This window comes from Nymphaea colorata, chromosome 7 (genome assembly GCF_008831285.2).
Source record: "Nymphaea colorata isolate Beijing-Zhang1983 chromosome 7, ASM883128v2, whole genome shotgun sequence".
Lineage (NCBI taxonomy): Eukaryota > Viridiplantae > Streptophyta > Magnoliopsida > Nymphaeales > Nymphaeaceae > Nymphaea > Nymphaea colorata.
Window position 1 is genome coordinate 17,897,095 of NC_045144.1, and position 20,645 is coordinate 17,917,739.

The 20,645-nt window shown below is 40.3% G+C and overlaps 4 protein-coding genes across 4 annotated transcripts; all 4 read right to left on the bottom strand.

The window, feature by feature from the left end:
• Positions 1–147: 147 nt before the first annotated feature.
• On the bottom strand, positions 148–2,029 carry LOC116257571 (uncharacterized). Its single transcript, XM_031634450.2, has 2 exons — positions 1,732–2,029; positions 148–684 (listed from the first exon to the last, which is right to left on the bottom strand). Exons 1-2 carry the CDS (start codon positions 1,965–1,967, stop codon positions 273–275), a joined length of 648 nt encoding a protein of 215 aa, XP_031490310.1. The 5' UTR covers positions 1,968–2,029; the 3' UTR covers positions 148–272.
• Positions 2,030–4,549: 2,520 nt separating this feature from the next.
• Positions 4,550–5,514, bottom strand: LOC116257178 (uncharacterized). The gene is made up of 2 exons (XM_031633791.2): positions 5,186–5,514; positions 4,550–4,943 (listed from the first exon to the last, which is right to left on the bottom strand). Exons 1-2 carry the CDS (start codon positions 5,419–5,421, stop codon positions 4,550–4,552), a joined length of 630 nt encoding a protein of 209 aa, XP_031489651.1. The 5' UTR covers positions 5,422–5,514.
• Positions 5,515–6,310: 796 nt separating this feature from the next.
• On the bottom strand, positions 6,311–10,439 carry LOC116258145 (peroxisome biogenesis protein 19-1-like). The gene is made up of 7 exons (XM_031635287.1): positions 10,309–10,439; positions 9,334–9,408; positions 9,170–9,215; positions 8,782–9,085; positions 7,776–8,095; positions 6,932–7,007; positions 6,311–6,799 (listed from the first exon to the last, which is right to left on the bottom strand). The coding sequence occupies exons 2-6, from the start codon at positions 9,374–9,376 to the stop codon at positions 6,962–6,964; spliced, it is 759 nt and encodes a 252-aa protein (XP_031491147.1). The 5' UTR covers positions 9,377–9,408; positions 10,309–10,439; the 3' UTR covers positions 6,311–6,799; positions 6,932–6,961.
• Positions 10,440–17,470: 7,031 nt separating this feature from the next.
• Positions 17,471–18,357, bottom strand: LOC116257179 (uncharacterized). The gene is made up of 2 exons (XM_031633792.1): positions 18,079–18,357; positions 17,471–17,924 (listed from the first exon to the last, which is right to left on the bottom strand). Exons 1-2 carry the CDS (start codon positions 18,309–18,311, stop codon positions 17,471–17,473), a joined length of 687 nt encoding a protein of 228 aa, XP_031489652.1. The 5' UTR covers positions 18,312–18,357.
• Positions 18,358–20,645: the final 2,288 nt, after the last annotated feature.

A 20,645-nucleotide genomic window follows, 5' to 3' on the forward strand; every position in this document is an offset into this window, starting at 1 on the left:
CATTTTTCCTCTTTCTTGAGGAATTTTAACACGAAAATCTGTTGGCTTCAGTGGCAAACTGCATCACATTGTATATTGCAATGTTTAATCTTTCACCACCTCCTGACCAGTTAGTCTTCACATGTTAGCTTGAGGAGAATTTGTTGGTTAGTGTTAAAAACTGCACGGACTTTATTTATGAACTGATACATAGAAAACAAACACATATTCTCAATGCAAATGACCGAAGGAATGGAGCCAACTTTTCATGGAAGCCGCTGACTATGGAATTACTACTTGTCAAATATGAACATGACTTCATTGACTCGGTTCTCATATTCAAATGGAGAATTGTAGCCTGCGACCCAGTATGTGGACGGCGTCTTCCCTCTAGGGGCAACATCAGAGGCCCAACTTGTGCCCTGTAGGCTCTGTTTAAGGGCTGCAGCTTCCATGGGAATCGTGGTCTCGTTCATGAAGCCTCCGAATCGCCTGACTGCGGCATATCTGCCCGCCGGCCACCTGACTGCGTGGACTTCCGTAGACAATGGTGGGCTCGTCTGGTACTTCTTCGGCACGTAGAAGCTGACGACGAACGACGAGTTGCAAAAGGGTCCGGTCGACGGGAGGACCTGGATGAGCACTGGCGCTGTCATCTGTATCTTGACGTTGTCATGGTTTTTCCCTTCAATGTAGGCGAAAAGCCTGGTGAAACAGGGAAGCCACAGCTTTAGTCTGTAAGCTTAACCTCATGCATGCATCGTATTAAAAGGGATCGACACATTTACTAGTGGGTTGACTTCAAACTCCAAGTTGGAAGAGGATAAGAGTAAAATATTCATACCATGCATGTTCTACCCTGAAAATCAACAGTTGCCAGTTCTTTGTAATTGTAATGCATTATTTTGAAAAATTTACTCCCGTATCAAAGATTGTGATAAACATGCAAGAACTTATAAAAAAGAGATGTGTAAAAACTTATAAAAAAAAAATGATTGGTTATCTTGGTTCCAACCTTCTGTTTTTTATTACTTTGGTGCCGTATTATTGATGATATTTCAATAAAAAACGTGTGATCTTGGTGGTGTTTGATATTTATAGGGTCAATCGCTACGTCATTTAATTTGACCTCACTTTGAGACGACGGTCTTAAGTTGAACCGTGATCAGGATGGCAGCAAGAACTCTTTAGATGCACAGCTACTAAAAACCTTTACATGTATCATCATGTTTCCAAAACTGTTATCTTCATAAATCTAACAAACACTTTTCTGAGTAATAGAAAAAGCAGACTTGGGCTTGGAGACTTTGCTGCAGTGGTTTAATTTTCTATACTTGCATCTTCTTAAAGAAGCGATTATAAGAGACTAAGTTTCAGCAGTGAAAAATTTCTTCCTACGTATGACGACACAAAAAATTTCAACTTAAAAAAGTCAGACCATTTTAGGGCCGACTTTCTTTTTCTAGAGGAACAAGTGAAATGCTTTTTCACCACGCATGTTTGATTTCAGACAAAATCGATGTTATTTCACCCATTTTGAACACACTAAATCTACTGAAATCTTTTTTCAGAACTATCAAACACCTTCTAATAGTATAAAACACCGAAGTAAAGGCCTTTTGAACCTTAGAAACCTTCACCAAAGTAAGCATGATGGATTTATAACTTAAAATACCAAAGGCAGTACATAATAGAGAAGATAGGCCGAAATGTCTCTGCAAGACACATGGCCGCCTCCTGTTTGCTACTTACGTGCCGAAGCCCTGGCTGGTAGCCTGAGTGTAGGAGGTAGTGTTGATACTTGGAGTAGACATCCAGACAGGAGCCTTGTAGTGCCTTATCTCAAACTCGCTCTGCCGGGTCACCACCTCATAGAGAGGGCACTCAAGGGACTTGCAGTTCAAGGGGATGCCATAGGGAGCAGCACCACCGTTGCCAATGGCTACTGCCTGGTGAACAGAGAGCAGAAAGAGGAGCACAGTAAGCATGGTGGCGATAATGAAGTCTGGTGTCCACTACCAACTACATTTGGAGCGTGGAAGGAGGTATATATATACGTATAAACAGAGCTGAATTTTCTTAATTTGTGGTGATAATCTTTTCTTGGCATTCTCTCTTCTCCCAGTTTTCTTCAAGGAAATACTTGTGGATCTGCTTGTAGCAACGAATGCTACTGCCTAATGGAGTTTACTACAGAACGTGTGGTTGGCAGCCTCTCTCACTTCGGTTCTGCTTTATTTGGCCGCCATTAATGTCGTCTGAGTTTGATGCAGACATGGGTAGCCTGGTTTTGGGCTCCTCCTACCCATTTGGTTCTAATCCACGGCTCATTGTTATCGTGTCATGTTTCCTACCACAACTTTGGTCAACCAAGCCAGAAGGCCCCCCCTTATCTCTTTCATAGTTTTCAATCAACAAGATGCATGGCAAAGTTCATTGTTTCAAGTGCATTTATGTCTGGTCTGCAACCCTTAAAGGCTCTGCGTGCATATTTACTCTTGTGGGTCCTCATATTTCCGCTGAGGAACTGTCAAAGGATTTTCAATTAGGTAGGCATTGTTTTCGACAAAGAATGTTACAGTTGACTATGATCCTCAATCAAGTTCCAGCCCTGCCATTGCGTTGCCTTAAAAGTTTTCCACGAAGTTTTTGGTGGTCAATTTGAAGGTGTTGAGCAATGGAAACAGTAACAAATTCTTTGATATATATGCTCTAAATATTTATAAAACACTATAATACTCTGTTCCATGAATCTGCTCTTATTTTTTAAGAAGATAGATGATTGCCAATGCCCTCTTAGACTTACATGGTTATAATCTTATAGACTCATAAAGAAGATATGCATGCCACAAACCCTGGGGATCGTTGGTGCCCAAAGCAATGTTGTAAAAACAAGTCTGAATCAATTGATCTAGTTTTAGTTTTGTGGTTACAATGGGAACCTGTGTTCTACCCTTGCACAAAAAAGATACTTTCGTCTTTTTATAAAGCTCTTGTGAAAATATTTATGCTTAAGAAGGGCATGCATTTTTGTTATTTTATACAAAAAAAGAATTTTATTGTTAGTAATCGTTTCTTCGATATTTTTTTAGAAAAATTGAGCGTCAATTAATTAACTTTTAAGACCCAATTGTTATTTATACGAGAGTTTCCCCCCCCCCAATTTTTACAACATTTGATCTCAAGATCGAAACCTTGCCTTAAGCGTCTCTTTGAAAGATCATCCCTTTGCGACAAGCGAAGAATAGATAACGTGGTTGAGTGTATCTATCGGCCAATAACTCATACGTACCATCCATCGCCATCAACGTTGCCCCTAAAAATCAATGCCAGCCGTTCATCTATTTAGCAAACTTAGGTTTACATTGATGGCGCAAGTGGCGGGATTGGAATCTCGATGGAGGAGAGGAACGCGCATGTACGTATAAACACCGCAATTAATTCAACGTGCTTGCGGCAGGGCTCGTTCACACTTCACGGGCATGGAAACATCCACATATTGTTAATGCTTTCAGTTTCTCTCAAAACTAGCTGGGCATTACTTGTAGGGTTGCACAACAAGTTGAGTCAACTCGGGCTCGACTCGAACTCGCTCGAAAAAATTTGGTTTGGGCTCGACTCATTTTTAAGCTCGGCTCGGGCTCGATTCGAACTCGCTCGAAAAAGCTCGGCTAGGGCTCGATTCGAACTCGCTCGAAAAAGCTCGTCTAGGGCCAGCCTAAGGTTCAATAAAGTTGGTTTTGGGTTGGCCTGGACCCTTGTTGGCAGCGTCCAAGCCTAACTTGCTTAGCGGCCTAGCTTGATTGTCAACTTGAAACCCTTAATATTTCATTCTTTTAATATCTCAAAAACCCACGGCAATGTAGTGAGAGTTTTTTATGGAAGCCATCAAAGACGCACAAAGCATTTCCAAAGGAGTCATTGGCCAGGCGCTAAAAGTGTGGTTCAGAAGAGAAAGAGAAAAAAAAAATCTAGATTTAGACGTAAGCCCTTCATGAATGAAGGTGAAGCGTTAATGCCAATGTTGTATAAATAAGCTTGAATCTTCGATTTTGATTGGGAACATTGGCAGATCAATTCAATTACAGAGGTACTGTTATGGGGAAGAACTAAAGTTTTCAAATTTTGATTGGGGCCGAAATAACATTTTTCAAAAATTTTATATAAAACAAGTGAACTTTTTAAAAATTTACAAGCATTTTGTTTTTTATTTTTTTTTGGTGGTGGGTCGGGCCAGGCCTCACCTTGTTTCTACCCCTGATCCTGTCAATCATACATTATTGTTTATAATTGCATTTTTTATTTTAATTAGTTATATATATTTTGTTTTTGTGAAAATGTATATAATGAGATTATTTGCCACCACATCTAGGTGATAGGTGCAAATTTATGTATTGAACTTGGATCTGCTATAGAGTCCAATTAAGCAAGCCTTGTTGACTCCATCCGACCCGACTTCAAAAAGCTTACAAACAACATAATGGCTCAAAGATTTTTCTTGATATATAAATGCCAAGCAAAAATCTCCAAAAGAATTTGGCCATTCATCTTGTGAGTTGTGATCTAACAATTATTGATCGAAAATGAACATGATCTCATTGATGGAATCATCTCCTTGCAACAAGGGATTGACAAAGCTTGCAACATGATAGTCTGGGGAAGTGGTGTTCCCTTGCCAAGGGGAGCCCTGCAGACTCTGCTTGAGCTTCTCTACTTCTAGAGGGACGTTTACGTCACCAGCAACGCCGCTGAATCGCCGGACTGCCGCATGATGGCCGGCCGGCCACCGGACAACCTGTGTCTCTTGAGAAGATGGTGGGTTCTCTTGGATCTTCTTTGGTACATAGAAGTAAACTGTGCAGGTGGGAGTTCCTGTTGAGGATGATGAGACTTTGGTCACAGTTGGTCCGGTTAGTGGGATTGACATGTCGGCATCGTTGTTCCCACCAAAGAAGGAGTAAAGGCTGAAATAAGACCATCTCAGAGCTATTATTTATGACTACTTTTGCAGATTAAGATCTTGGATTTGGTTGAGCTAAATAAAATAAACCATATGAAAGACCCGTAATAGAGGTTAATTAACAATACCATGAACTGCAAAGAAGCCTCGGAAACAATCCTGGCCTAACTTCTACTGTACTTTGCAATCGGAGGAAGAAGAAAATTAAACGAGAGGAAGGAAGGAAGGACGAATCGTGCAACTTACCTGGCAAAGCCGATGATTGATGCAACAGAGAAGCTGCCATTAACGGGGACGGAAGACACCCACACGGGCGACTCGTACTGCCTTATCTCAAAGGCGTTGCCCTTGTCATATGCCACAACTCGGTAAGGAGGGCACTCCTGGTTCTCATTGCAACTGGACGGTATCTCATAGGGTGGTGTGCCGGCATGACCAAGAGAAGAAGAGAACAACAGAAGCAGCACCAATGGCAGCACCATCCTTCCATTGAGAGAGAGAGAGAGAGAGAGAGAGAGAGAGAGTCTTAAAGCTTGGAAATTAGGGGAGTGTCATTGCACTTGTAGATAGGGATTTCCATTTTCCAAGAGCTTGATTGTAAATTGTTGAACCAAGAGATTTTTTGGATTTTCTTTCTAAAATTGTGATTTGATTCCTTTTGTTTTTCAAAATTGCATCTGATTAACATAAGATTTGATACTTAGGTTTAATTGAGACAAATCTTCTGACCCTACTAACATAAGATTTGACGTTCAAATAGAGTTGGGACAGATCGTGGTCGAATCCTACTTGGGCATGAGTTTTTGTATTCACGTTGAGCTGTGGAACTGCATATGGAATTTGAATCAGATCTCGTTGGCATAATGTATTTGTTTTGAAGAACACCTTAGGAGACAAGCCAGTAGGCCAATAGCAGCTCCTAAAATCCAGTGCTTGTTGCCAAAACGAAAGCTCCCAATCTCGAATAACAAATCCCCAACACTGAAATATCCAGGAGTTGGGATCTCAATGCTGAATACATGCATTCGAACTTCGTTCTCTTAAGACAACAACAGCGCCATGTACTTAGTCAACAGACTGTCGACTTGATGAAGGATCGACCCGCGCAAGTAGAAATGAAAGTAAACACTACAAAATAAAAAAATTTGAGCCCAACAAGCTGTAGAGAAGTGGTAAAAAGAAGAATATGAATTGTCAAGTCAAAATCCAAAATCGACCTTACATAATGTTGCCTGATTTTTCTCCTGGCGTTGTTCTAGAGGTCAGGAGAGAGAGAGAGAGAGAGAGTTGAAAGCTAGGAAAACAAGAAAGAACTAGGCTGAAAATTTTCACAAACGAGTAAGGCATTAGATGCTCTGTAACCCTCTTCAGTGAAACAAAATGAGACCATTATCATTATAACTTCACAAATTATGGGAGCATATACAACCATCTGAGTTTGTTCAGACATTCAAATGTTCTATATTCTTTTACTACACATGACTTCCCCAACCCAAAGCAGCAAAAGATAGAAAAATAGCTAAAACTCACAAAGATCATGTATGGAACATGCGCTTTTCTAGAAGTAGAAAAGATCATTATATCCAGCTACAACAGAGTGAAATCTCCAAAGAATTAGCGATTGAGCTTCTGCAACGACGACCAACAAGTGTGTTGCAACAGTAGATATCCTTGTACTGACAAGCTCTTAAAGCGATATTTCTTCGCTCATGTAGCATAGGTAAATGGAGAGACACTTCTCTACAGTACCAAACAAGCAAAAATTGGCCACTCGAGATTGTTGCAGCTTGCAATAATTAAATGGCCTTCTTTGCATGTTCATCATACCTGCCAAGAGCCCACGGCTAAATTTGGCAATGCCTATGAAGAAAATAACACAGGAATTAAAATCAGAAGGTAGCAACAGTTCATTGGCAAAACCGAAAGCAAGGTGCAAGTAAATTTGCCAGGATGGGTAACTTCAAAGCAGCACGAGCATTGGGGAACTTTTACCAGGATAGGATGATCAACAGCGTAAGTATCTCACATTATACAACAATTTGGTGTGGATTGCAGCATCTCCGGTGACCTGTAAAAGCCATGACTGAATAAGGAAGAGGCAACAGAATAGTGAAGCAAGTAATGGAAGGGGGATCGACATAGAATGCAACTACAAACCACAGATGCAGAAAATAACATGACTAAACGTGAAGATTGGCTTTCACCTTAAAATTAAACTCAAAATAAAAATGAAGGTTCTGCAACTCAAAACTTGGCTAGACGTAAGTTATTGCACTGGATGCCCTGACTAGGGGCAGCCTGTGAGCAAATATGGTAGACTAAGTGCAAGAACCACCAGGAAAAGAGTTTCCATGGGAAAGCTACAGTGCAGAAGGCTCTTGAATGTCATGCCCTTTCCAGTGAAGCGTCTTCCCTCCATGCCCCATGGGTGAGAAATAAATGGTACCTCAGGTATATATCATTACCATTATGAACTGAAACCTTCATGTCCAGTAACTTGACAGAGCAAGTAAAATAAAAAATAAATTGACACAGCAAATGCAATCCAAAAGGAAGCTGGATATGTTCTGGTAAACTTGTCAAAAATAAATATGAAGAAAACATCATTATACTTTTGATTTTTTTTTCATTTGAAAAAAAAATCATGTTGTTGCTACATTGAATTAATTAAGTCAAGTTACTGAGACTGGATCATGTGTAATATAAGAAAAGAACGTGCATCTACGGCAACAACCAAACTGAAGCCTCTTTGAGTAGATGTTACCGATTAATATGACAGGAACAGATGCAAAAATGCTGATCACTTGTGACAAGAACAAGGATAATAAAAACTCACAGTTGACCTCCTAGACTTGCTAGGTCAAGGTCAGGAGCAAGCTCTTGCACAATATCGTTTGGAGGTTGGCCACATTCTTGCATCTTCTGCATAAGTTCAACAATCTTGTTGAAGTTATTAGGTTCATTTTCATAAACCTCAATTAACTTCTTTATAAGCTCATACTGGTCACTATAACGTTGATACTCTTCGGTACTCAACCCAGATTTATGCTCTTCCAACCACTTTGGATATCTTTCTCCAATTTCTTTCATAGGTTCATGTAGAATTTCCTTCGACAAAAGCTGATGCATCATGGTCTCAACTATTGTCTCCATGTCCTGAGCAAATGAAGAGGGAAACATATTACATACAACTGCATAGGAGTACATAATGATAGAAAGCTAAAGCAGTACCTTTGGTGGAAGATAACCATCACCAAATGGCAATCCGTATACATAACAATTTTAGGTGGATGAAGGGAAGCAGCAATATTAGATAGGTACAACATTATCGTTCTCGACTTATTTAAGAGGACAAACATTCTTACGAACATACAGCTTCATTACTTTTTGCATAGGCAAAAGAGCGGATTAGCTTCAACAAGCATTTAAGAAGAACAAAGCTACAGTCTCTAATTCGGCACATCGTCTAGACAAACACATGGAATAAGCATGTCTATTCAAGCATGTCAAATGGATGCAGTTTGAGGTAGCCAACACATTATTTTGAATATGTGTAGTTCCAACTGTTCAATCATTATAACTAGACAAAGCCTTCAATCTGAAAATCCAAATCACTAGCTATACATATTTTACAGGCTTGAAGAAATATCAAAGAAAAAAACTCGAGATCCAAACAAAAGCAATTTGATAGAAGAACTAACTAATGAAAAGAATCACAATGAAAAATGAGACTGAATTGGAGATAAACAGAATCTTATCTGCCCTTCCCTCCAAAGAAGAAGAAGCAGAAGAAGAAACCAAATGGGACCTCAGTTTATGTTGAGGTCGAGACGCGAACATACCTGAGACCCAGCTAGCTCTTCAAACTGCTTGACGAGATTCTCCATCATCTGTTCATCAGGGACATCATCCGGAATAGGACCAGTACCGGCAGCAAATTCTAAACCTTTGACAGCCTCTCTAGTCTGCTGAGTAAGCTGCTCCAACGCTTCAGCTACATGGCTGTCCCTCCCGGAGGCAGAAACCTTGTTCTTCATTTTCTTTTTCTTCTGTAATTCGGGTAACCCAAGACCACCCAATCCTTTAACTGAATCATTTTCCTTTTTTTCATCACCGTTACCAGGAAGTTGGCCTCCTGATCCATCCCTAGAGAGCCAATAAATTGAAAAAGAAAAGGTTGATTTTCAATCCACCACATTGGAAGAAGTTGGATCCGGAAAAGATTAATACCTTTGGCTACCACCCAAATCAACATTTGCAAAATCATCCAGTGCACCTATTGCATCCAAACAGACATATTACGGACGAGAGAGAGGGAAGGAGGGGGAGAGAGAGAGAGAGAGAGAGAGAGAGAGAGAGAGAGAGAGAGAGAGAGAGAGAGAGAGAGAGAGTACTGTCAAGGAGAGCATCTAAATCGTCTGGAAGGGGGTTGGCCATTCAAAAGATGGTGATGGAATTGCTCGTACCACCTTCCAAAATCAAAGGAGATCTAACTTAAGAACAGAATAAGTCAATCGAAACTTGCAACCTACTCATAAGAGCACAATCATAATTCTAACAATATTGCAGAACTATTTTTTTATCCTGCACGACAACCATGATCTCTCTCTCTCTCTCTCTCTCTCTTACACACACACATACACACACACACAAACACATAAATACACCATCATCTCGGCCATGTTTGAGTGTGGATACAAATATCCTTCCTGGAATTTATAAGATAAGATTCCATCAAGTTCTTGTTTTCCTTACCAAGAAATAAATGGGAGCCTAAAGTTGAAATGTTATAATGGCTTAATAAAACCAGTAGAAACCAAATGAAGGAACTGATAGAAAAAGCTCAAAACACACTCTCCACCCCAGATTCTTGATACCCACTAGCCCGAACTGTTCAACATCTGCAAAGCTCAGGTAATTGTAAGCCTTTAGATGTTTGTGGTAACATCCAGCTCAAGCACTACCACCAAATCGCTAACAGAACTCTGAAAATGCTTGTGTACGATAAAACAATCATTCAGCCTTTGCCTATTGGTCGTGAATTTGCAACACCAAGGGGCGCATGTGTAGAAAATCGATCTCCGTAAGTTGATTCGAGAACTTACAAATAAGCATCGACAAAAGAATACTGTACAATGAAATTGAGCCGACCTATGAACAGCAAAGCAATGCATACAACAGTAGAATTTTTCCTGACAGTCGTATAGCGGTAAAATTGAAAGAGGTAGAGAATTGAAGGAACAGGATTACGTTAAACATAAACAATTTCCCCAAATGTACAGTAAATTGACAATGGAATCGAAAGAGAAAAGGGGAACAGAGGCCACTCCCGCTCTCCACAGAGGGAGGGAGAGAGAGAGAGAGAAAACCTGAAGGAGGAGCGATGCTGGTGCGCTGCGTGAACAGAGGGGAAGGCGGGACGAGGCTCGATGGGAGAGAAGGGGACCGATCAGATGAGGGGAGGCCCTAGCTTCTCTACACTGGGTGCTACAAGACCAATATATAGGTATGGGGACGCGCATATTCAAGATCCCTACAAAAACGTTTTAAAAAGTTCAACATGTTAATATATTTCTTGTTAATCATTTGATAGAAAATATGTTCTGATTAAATTTATTTTCATTAAAAATTTGTTTTTCATAGCGTTAAATTTATGTGTCCTAAGAGCTGTTAATTTTTTACAATTAAATAACAAATTTAAAACCTTCAAAATGAATAACTTAAAATATGTTTTCGATTAAATCACTTTAAACATAACATCTACAAAGATAAATGGCACAAACGTCCATCAATAATCTATTTAAAGGGTCCCATTTTTCTACATGGACAGGAAAAGAAGCTACTTCACTTGTAATAAGAGACTTTAAATGAAACACCAATATCTAAGCTTGTTTAGGGTTATTAATTTCATAAAAAACATATGTTAAAAAATGAAAATTTTTGTTAATTTCGCAGATCTTTTCTACCAAACTAAGAAGGGCAATAAGTCCAACCAGACTGTGTTAGTTTTTCATTTTCATGTCTTATTCTCATTCATTTGCTTTCTTTTTTAAAAGTTATTTTTCCTTTACAAACCATTTTTATTCTAAAATTAGTGAATTATATATATATATATATAGTTTAAAATTTGAGACTGATTTTACTCATTTCTCAAACAATAATCATCCTTTCACTAAATTCCGAAACGTAGATCTAAATTCACGTGATAACTCCGTTCATTAATATCATTAAAAGCATTACAAACTACACAAAACATAATGCCCCTTGGTGAACACAGACAAAAGGCTAAAAAGAAAAAGAGAACCCTAATTATTTCTTATTTCTGCCTCCCCTGTCATCTTCTAGCTATCTTCATCCTATTCTTCTGACACACCATGATTACAGCACCCGGAGCTCTATGATCATGGCGGCCGGCCTCTCTGCACCAATCTACAGTCCGCCACCATTTAACCACTTCTTTTCTGCGAGAATCAAAATCTCGTTCTTGGTGGTGCCGTTGGTGTCGGGGTAGTTGTAGTCGGCGACGGCGAAGCCGCCGTAGGGCCTCACCCTGCTCTCCCACGGCGAGCCCTTCAGGCTGTCGCGCAGTGAAGCCAACGCAAGCGCGATTCTCGTGTCGTTGATCGCGCCTTCCGTGAATTCCTTGACGACGACGTAGTGGTTTTCAGGCGGGAAGCCCCAGAAGCGGACGGTGGTGTTAGACGGCGGGGGTGCCGTGAGCTGGGAGTTTTGGGGGAGGTAGCGGGCGAGGCGGTAGGTGTCGCCGAAGGGGACGCCGGCACGGTCGGCGTGGTAAAGGCCAGGGATGACGACGGTGAGCGCCGGTGCAGTCTCTGAGATCGTCGTGTTGAAGTCATTGTTCCCTTTCAAATAGCTGCTTAGTCTGGCAAAGTTTAAATAATCATATAAAGACTTGGAGCATTTGATACGTATGTCGTAACAAACTATACAATATTATTGATCATGTATGTGAGAATCTTATCAATATTCATTCAGTTCGATACTTTTTTTTTGTTAGTTTCACATTAAGCTGTATGATAAATTGTATATGAAGGCTGAAACTATGAGTAAGTGAAGTAGAAGACTTGTCACTTGAGTACCGGGGTTGCTTTCAAGAATCTAGAGATTGTTTTTCATAAATATAATTTTTGGCTTGTTTGCATGAGGGAGAAGATGCCTTAGGTTTACATATGCAACATCCCATCTCCACATTATCTCACAGAAATCGAACAGGCTTCAGGTAATTTCTCTCTCAGAAGCACATGCAGGCAGCCGTGTGGATGAACGCAAAATGTTCAAAATTATAGCATTAAAAAGAGTAAAATGGAAATCAGATTTTAATACATAAGAGCCTTAAAATCACCAATGTTACTTTTCCATCTTATAAAATTGGATCCATATAAAGTTTGTTGAATAAATGCATCCATTTGTGCAAGTAACCAGAAGAAAAACACTAAAACCAGTATGCTTTTTCTCGTAACTATGAATGGTAGTTTCAGAGCTCTGTCGATCTTAGAGAAAAGAAAACTACTACAAGGCTCAGATGGTAGCTGACGGAACCTGACCCATATGTTCAAAAATCCAATGGAACCAATATGTGATACTTTATTTTATCAGGAGATATATAAATATAGACAGTGCAGAAGTTGCAGAGAACTTACATGGGGGCCTGTGTGCAGAGGGCCTTCTGGTAGGAGGCCGCCGGCCGGCGGTGCATGGCAAACACCCACAGTGGGTTCTGATACTCTCTCACCTCGAAGTCCCTCACGGCGTCGACGTCCACCACCGTGTATTTAGGGCACTCAATGCTCCGGCAGCGGGCATGGCCGCCGCCGGTTTGGTGGTCATCGGGAATTTGCAGGTCCGCAGAAGTGAATTGTTGGAGGGAGAGGAAGAAGAGACAGAGCAGCAGAGATGGCACCATCATGGCGAAGCTGCAGGCAAAGTTGGTGAGGCCGGAGAGGTATTCGATCGACTTCAACTTCGTGCTGCTTGGTCCGATGGTGAAGGCAGCAGGAAGATATAAATGGTTTGCGAACGAGTCCGTTTCGGCGGGTTCAAACACAGCAAGTGCGTTATTGTTTGACTCATCGACATCCTCCATGACCGGGTACTTTCCTTTGACCAGGAGGATTCCAGATATTAATGAACGAGAGAGAGATCGAGAGAGAGGGGGATGAGTTTTAATGTTGATAATGTTGAATACCCTTTGAAGCCAAGACTATCTAGATCATGTAACATGCTGTAAGGTATTAATATTCATAACTGTTGAGAGAGAGAGGGAGAGATAAAGCATTCCTCAGCCCAACTCTCAATGGTGCAAGAGCCTGGAGGGTACTTTGATACTTTCCACATCAATCAAGCAAGAGATGTGTTGCTGATGTCCGTCTCTTGCATGACCAACTACACTACACAATTTTTGAAAAGAGAGAAGAGAGAGATAAACGTTAATCAGTATTCCTCGTGGGATCCCGTTCTTGCATTTGGATTCAGATTTGTTTGTGAAATTGTTTGACGAATCTGAATTGGTTAATCCAACTAATTGTTTCCACACTTGGCTCTATAATCCAACATGTCTAAATAATTAAGGACTCTTTAGAAGTCATTTGGCATCAGGAACAAGATGCAAGTGTTTCATAAATCTTTATGAAACATTTGAACAAGTGTCTAATGAATCATGAATCTCCTTCAAGCTTAAAGTGGATTTATGAAACACTCATTACCTATTCCCAATGCTAAACAGCCCATAAACATTCATTTTAGTGCTGGCTTGGACGAAGGTTGTCGATGGAGATCAGTAAAGTTGACATACCTTTAAAGCTTAGTTTTGGATTTGTTTCCATAATGGTGGATACTCTTATTTGGATAAGAGCAGCCACTGTTAATGCGAATTCCATATGCACGCAGTTCTGGATCGTGCCCCATAACGGGTTGTTCCAGATTTGAATACCCAACATATATTGTTTCTGGTTTAAAGACTGTTGGTAACTTCTTCGCTTGTCATGTAAATTTTACACAAGTTTTATTTAACAGAAAATAGGTGGGCTTCTATTCGATCGAAGGGGCGGGGAGATACCTGAAGACACTGATGGTCGTCTCCTTTTTTTTCCTACCCCCATAATGCATGTATGCTTCGACACATAAATAAGAAGTAAGATACCCGTTAAATATGTGTTGCACACTCACCATTTGCATTTTAAGAGAATAGAGCCCACAAAAATTAAAGTAGTGACACCTTCCTTTCATTGTTCTATCAATCTAACCAGCTATCGTATGCTCCTTGGAGTTACTAGCCTTGTACATAATGATATATTTGATGTTAAACAAGCTGTGTTTGCTAGTGATCATATTGGCATTTGCTTCCTTAATACAAACATCTAAATTCACATGATAAGACAATTCAAGGTTGTTAGATTTGTATGGATCATTTTGTAGGTTGACATATGTGAATTTTAGACATTATGGTTGTCTTAATATAAATATCTGATTAAGTGATTGCATTTTGAGATATTATGTCATTTTATACGGTATGAGACACTTTTATAATTTATATATACGTGTATGTAATTACGAATTCTTTGATGGGTTGAATCCGTAATTGCTCATAATATAAAATAGTAGTGGTCTCTCTGGTAGTGGAGGGTTGCTTGAAACCTCGCTTCCTAGGTTGTCTCTTCTCCATCTGAGAGAAACCGCACGTGCTCGACATAGACCCTAAAAGATCCTACTACGATCTCACCGTCCGGTTGTTTAGATGAATTCAGGTATGCTTCCGCTACAGTTAAAGTTTTTGATTCAGTCATTTAGCATAAACTAATCCTATTTTAAAACATATTAGTTTGTTTTTTTATATGCATTAGGAAATCCCCATCAAGATTCACTAGCCAAAACTTAGTGCCCACTACATATTGTATTACGTTATCAAACACTGACCACAGACTTAAAATCGCCCCCACCAAAACATAAAAGGCAATTAAAAACATTGATTTCTTGTTTGCCGTCTTCATTTTTGCTGCCCTCGTCTTAATCTTCTCTCACACCACGACTACGACGGCGGGGCTCTGCGATCATGGCGGCCTTCTGTTCTGATCCAGGAGGACTTATCCACTCCTTTTCCAGAGAAGCAAAATCTCGTTATTGGAATTCGTGACGCTACGGCCGGGGAAGCTGTATCCGGCGACGGCGAAACCGCGTAGGGCCTCACCCTGCTCTCCGACGGCGTGCCCTCCAGTCTCTTCTGCAATGAACTCAACGCATGCATGATTCTCGTGTCGTTGATGGCTCCTTCTCTGAATCGCTAGACGACGGCGATGTGGTTTTCCGGGGGGAAGCGCCAGAAACGAACGGTGCCGTTGGATTGGGGGGGTGGGGAGATCTGATACTTGTGGGAAAGGTAGCGAGTGAGGCGGTAGGTGTCGCCGGCATGGTAAAGGCCTGGGACGACGATGGTGAGGAGTGGTGCAGTCTCTGAGATCGTCGTGTTGAAGTTATTATTCCCCTTCAGGTAGTTGCTGAGTCGGGTAACTTTTAAATCCGAATGGCTTAGATCATGGAACATATTAACTATATATGAACATTGTTGATTCTTTGAAAATTTTATGAGCATTCATTTACAGTATGGAATGGTCAAAACTATAAAGAGTAAAAAGGAACTCAAATCCAAGAAGATTTTAATAATAGAAGTTGTAAAATGATCATGCGTGTTAGCTTTTTAATATCATAAAACACAATTTCCAAACGGATGTTTTTCTTTTATGCTAACATTTTCGAAAACACTAAAGCTGCAATTAGTGAGCGGGTTGTAGGAGTAACTTTAGGGGTGTTTGATGAGGTTGGAATTGTGGAAACTAAAATTCTTATTTGTGATGAAATGAGATAGTGTTCAATCAAAATTTTGGAATTGTGATTTTACCCTCCAAGGTGGGATTATGTTTCAAAATATTAAAATTTTATAGTCAAAATTTCAAACTATCAAATACAAAAAAAAAAAAAAACTTGAACTGGAATTTTCATTCCAATTCCAATTTAATGTGAATTTTTGTTTTTAATATTTTAATTCTAAATCAAGGCTGTCAAACGCCCCCTTAAAAATTCTTAAACCATGTCTAAACTCTGGAATTTTGTCGCCTAAACATTGAGAACTTTCACAGCACTGTCGAGATCTCTGCCTCAATTTTGGCAAAAATAAAAAGGCCAAGTGAAAGATGACACAGATCTAACATATATAAATACGTATAGATCTTACACACACATATATATATATATATATAAGGGACTAACATGGGAGCTGTGTGGAGAGGGCAGGCCCAAAGGAGGTGGCTGGCAGTATATATATATATATATATATATATATATATATATATATATATATATATATATATATATATATATATATATATATATATATAAAAGGGACTAACATGGGAGCTGTGTGGAGAGGGCAGGCCCAAAGGAGGTGGCTGGCAGATGGTAGGGTTCTCATACTCTCCCACCTCGAAGTTCCTGACCAGGTCGACGCGCACCACTCTATACTTAGGGTCCTCCATTCTCCGGCAGCCGAAACGGCCGCCGGGATGGTGGTGGTCATTAGGAAGCCGGCTCACGGCGGTGGCCTGATGGAGGGAGAGGAAGAGGCAGAAGAACAAAGCAAGCAACGCCATCATGGCGGATTTGCAGGCTAAGTTGGTGAGGTCAGAACGATCGACTGCAACTGTCGTGCTCCAGAAAGCGGAAAGAGATACATAAAGAGTCAGTCTCGGCAGGTCCGAACACCAAAAATGCGTTATTGTTTGGCACATTGATGTCCTTCTTGACCCGATATTTACTTCGACCAGGACGAAATTATTAGCAGTTGCAGATGATCACCTTGGAGACCATTTTTAAGAGAGAGAAGGAGAGAGAGGATGATCATTCTACAATTGGAAGAAAGAAAAAAGAAAAAAGAAAACCTGTTGAACATGCATGTCAAACAAACTATAGTCATGGTTCACATTTCATGGGTATCACTCTTTTCTCATGATGAGAAGCCAATTCGGGTCGAGAATGCACACTTGGTTTCGCTTAATTAATAATGTATTCAAAAACTTGTATTGAAGAACATAATTATGCTCATTATACTTTGTGAATAACCAACATGCATCTATTTGCTTGCATGACATAATAAACATCTAAATTGAACTTGACAAGACAATTTAATGTCACTTGATTCATTGCAACACTAATCAAAAGAAAGGTATGTTGCCCGTTACGTGTTATATAACTTTAGCAAACACAGACCGAAGACTTGAAACCAAAAGGAAAAAAAAAAAAGAACTCAAACTTCGTATTTCTGCTTGCCCTTCTTGAGTGCCCGTCCCATGTTGTACCACGCTAGCAAACACAGAACAAAGACTTAAAAAAATAACTTAAATTTCTTATTTCCTGCTTCCCCATGTCTTCATTTGGCTATCTTCATCTTGTTCTTCTCGCACACGACCGTGATTACGATGTTCAGAGCTCCACGATCATGGCGGCCTCTTCTGCACCAGGACTCTACTGTCCTCCACCACTTAACCACTCCTTTTCGGCGAGAAGCATAATCTCGTTCTTGGTGGTGCCGTTGGTGTCGGGGTAGTTGTAGTCGGCGACGGCGAAGCCGCCACAGGGCCTCACCCTGCTCTCCCACGTCGAGCCCTTCAGGCTGTTGCGCAGTGAAGCCACCGCATGCGCGATTGTCGCGTCGTTGATCGCTCCTTCTCTGAATTTCTTGACGACGACGCGTTGGTTTTCCGGCGGGAAGCGCCAGAAGCGGACAGTGTTGTTGGACGTCGGGGGTGCAGTGAGCTGCACGTTTTGGGGAAGGTAGCGGGCGAAGCGGTAGGCGTCGCCAAAGGGTGCGCCGACATCGTTGGCGTGGTAAAGGCCTGGGATGACGACGGTGACAGCCGGCGCGGTCTCTGAGATCGTCGTGTTGAAGTCATTGTTCCCCTTCATGTAGTCGCTGAGTCTGGCAACGATTAAATCAGAGTCGCTTAGAGCATGTAAGGTATTTAACACGAAACAGTAATCTTGCGAAAATATTATGAATATTCATTAACAATGGAAACTCTAACGAGATTGAGTTGCATTTTCAGAAGTTGTATATTATAAGTGGGACTTACATAGGGGCCTGTGCGGAGAGGGCCTGCTGGTAAGAGGTGGCCTGCTGATGGTGCTTGACGAACACCCAGAGTGGGCTCTCATACTCTCTCACTTCGAAGTTCCTAACGTCGTCGACTTCCACCACCGTGTACTTGGGACAGTCGATGCTCCGGCAGCGGACATGGCCGCCGTCGGCAGTGGCTTGACGATGGAGGGAGAGGAAGAGGCAGAGCAGAAGAGCGGGCACCATCATGGCGGAGCTGACTAAGTTGTCGAGGGCGGACCGATCGACTAGCTGCGACTTCTCTCTCCTTTTGTCCGATGGTGAAAGCAGAAGGGCTCATAATATTTAAAGGGTCAGGAAACTATTCCTCCCTGATGCGTTATATTTGACGCATTAATCTCCTTCATAAACTGATATTTACTTTGACTGGTTAGAAAACAACTTGCAATTATTAATGGACCTGTTAAATGCTTATGAAGCCAACAATTAATGCTGTAACGTACAGTAAAAGATTATTACTCGTAACTTTGGTGCACATGGGAAGAGAAAGAGAGAGAGAGAAAGGGAGGGCCAAGTTAACCCAATAGGCGAGACCCCTCAAATGGCTTTGTGTGGGCAGTTGCCCACACAGACCCCTCAAATGGCTTTGTGTGGGCAGTTGCCCACACAGACCCCTCAAAAAGTTGACTCAGTAGAACTTGGTCTCTCCCTTAACCCCCCAATAGGAGTTAGAGAGAGAAAGCATAGATCCTTTAAAATAAGATAGAAAGCATGGATCCTCGTGAAACTATGAACCCTATCGCTTAAGTTAAGTTTCAACACTAAATCAAAGTTCAAAAAATAAGCTTCCTGACATATAGAGACCCCGCTACCCTCTACCACCGCTAAATATTGACATAGAAATTAAATCATTTTTTCTTTGTTCAATGGATTTTTAATTGTAAATTGTAATCTAAAAAAAATGTGAACTCTTTTAACTTGTTCTATCAGAAATTTGTTGTCATTAGAATCATTAGTTTCCTTTTTGTGATTAAAAAAACATATTTAAATAAAAAAAATGATTTGACTTGATATATATATATAGTCTTTTCGGAATTGAAAACTTGTCGCTAACAGAGTACGTGTTGAGTATGTAAAAGTTGAACCTAAGACCCAAGGCTTGTCGGAGGAGGAGACCCATGTGTTTGATAGTCTTGGATATAAGATAAGAGAGCTGAAGAGAGTTCTATGCTCAATATATATAATTTGAATCGGATATCTCATCGAACCGTTACGAAAAAAAATGAATATAAAAAAATATTGAATATCTAATTCGGATCGAATTTACATTTAAAAAATTACATCAGTCATATTCAGATTCAAATATATATAAATATTTGATTGGATTCACATACGGATTCAGATTAGATTTATCATTAAACAAATATCATATGTCTAATGCTCTTACATTTAGAAAAATGCCCAAATTCGTTGCAAAATTTGGGTTTGGATAATTGGATTCAAATGTTAATGTAAAAATTGGATTCAGATTGTGAAGTCAGATTTCAGATTTGGATTTGGATGTGACTTTTCTTTCATTGAATTCAAATCTGTGAATATATGAATAATCGGTTCAAATCCGATTCATTGACATCTTTAAAGAGTGAATTGGGTGGAAATGAAGGAGAGAGTATGTGATAAAGATAGAGGACAAAGAAAGTTCTTGGCTTTAATTGGGTGGCTTTGTTCTTGTTTTGAAAATTAGGGCCAAAAGAAGGCTTTTGTTGTAAATGTTGTGCATCTTGTTCCATTCTCTAGCTCCAATATTTTTTTTTTAAGTTTATTTTAATAAGTTAGGGTTAGGCAGAGTCTACCTAATCTACCACATTATAGGGACTTCAACGGTAGCCAATATCCAACTACTGACAGGGCAAATCTGTTATTTACTCAGATCTGGTAAACAAAATGGGAACTGAATCCTTTATTGAATCAGAAACTGAGTCCAAGTTCCAAGAAGGATCCAATCCAATTACCCATGTAAAAAACAAATAATATAATTTAGGAAAGATTAAATGACTAGTATCTATTATATGAATCTGGGTCGAGATCCAAACTTTAAACCCGATATACAACTCCAACACCGTCGTTATGCTGTTTCAACTGGATTGAGTCCATATCTGAATGATTTGGATTGAGCCCAAAAGCAGCACATGGTTAGGTATCAAATTAAAAATGCAAAATGGTTTGAATATTCTATAGTCATTGTTCTTGCTAGTGGGGAATTTTTAGATACTCCAACTAAGAACAACGTTGAGTTGGATAACTGAGACCATGGAATTCTTAATCTCATATTCACTATCACTTTGTGGTCCTACCGGGGCCGGGAATCCAAATCCTATGCCCTGGTATCAATCATGACTTAGGACCGAGTCCCCCACACATATTTTAGAGGTTTTGTTATATATATATATATGTGTGTGTGTGTGTGTGTGTGGGAGCTGAGTCGAGCCCGAGTTCAGTCAGCTCGAGCTCTACTCGACTAATGAAACCTTGAGTTCGAGAATAACTCGATGGAAGCAGCTCGAGCTCGACTCGACAGTTACG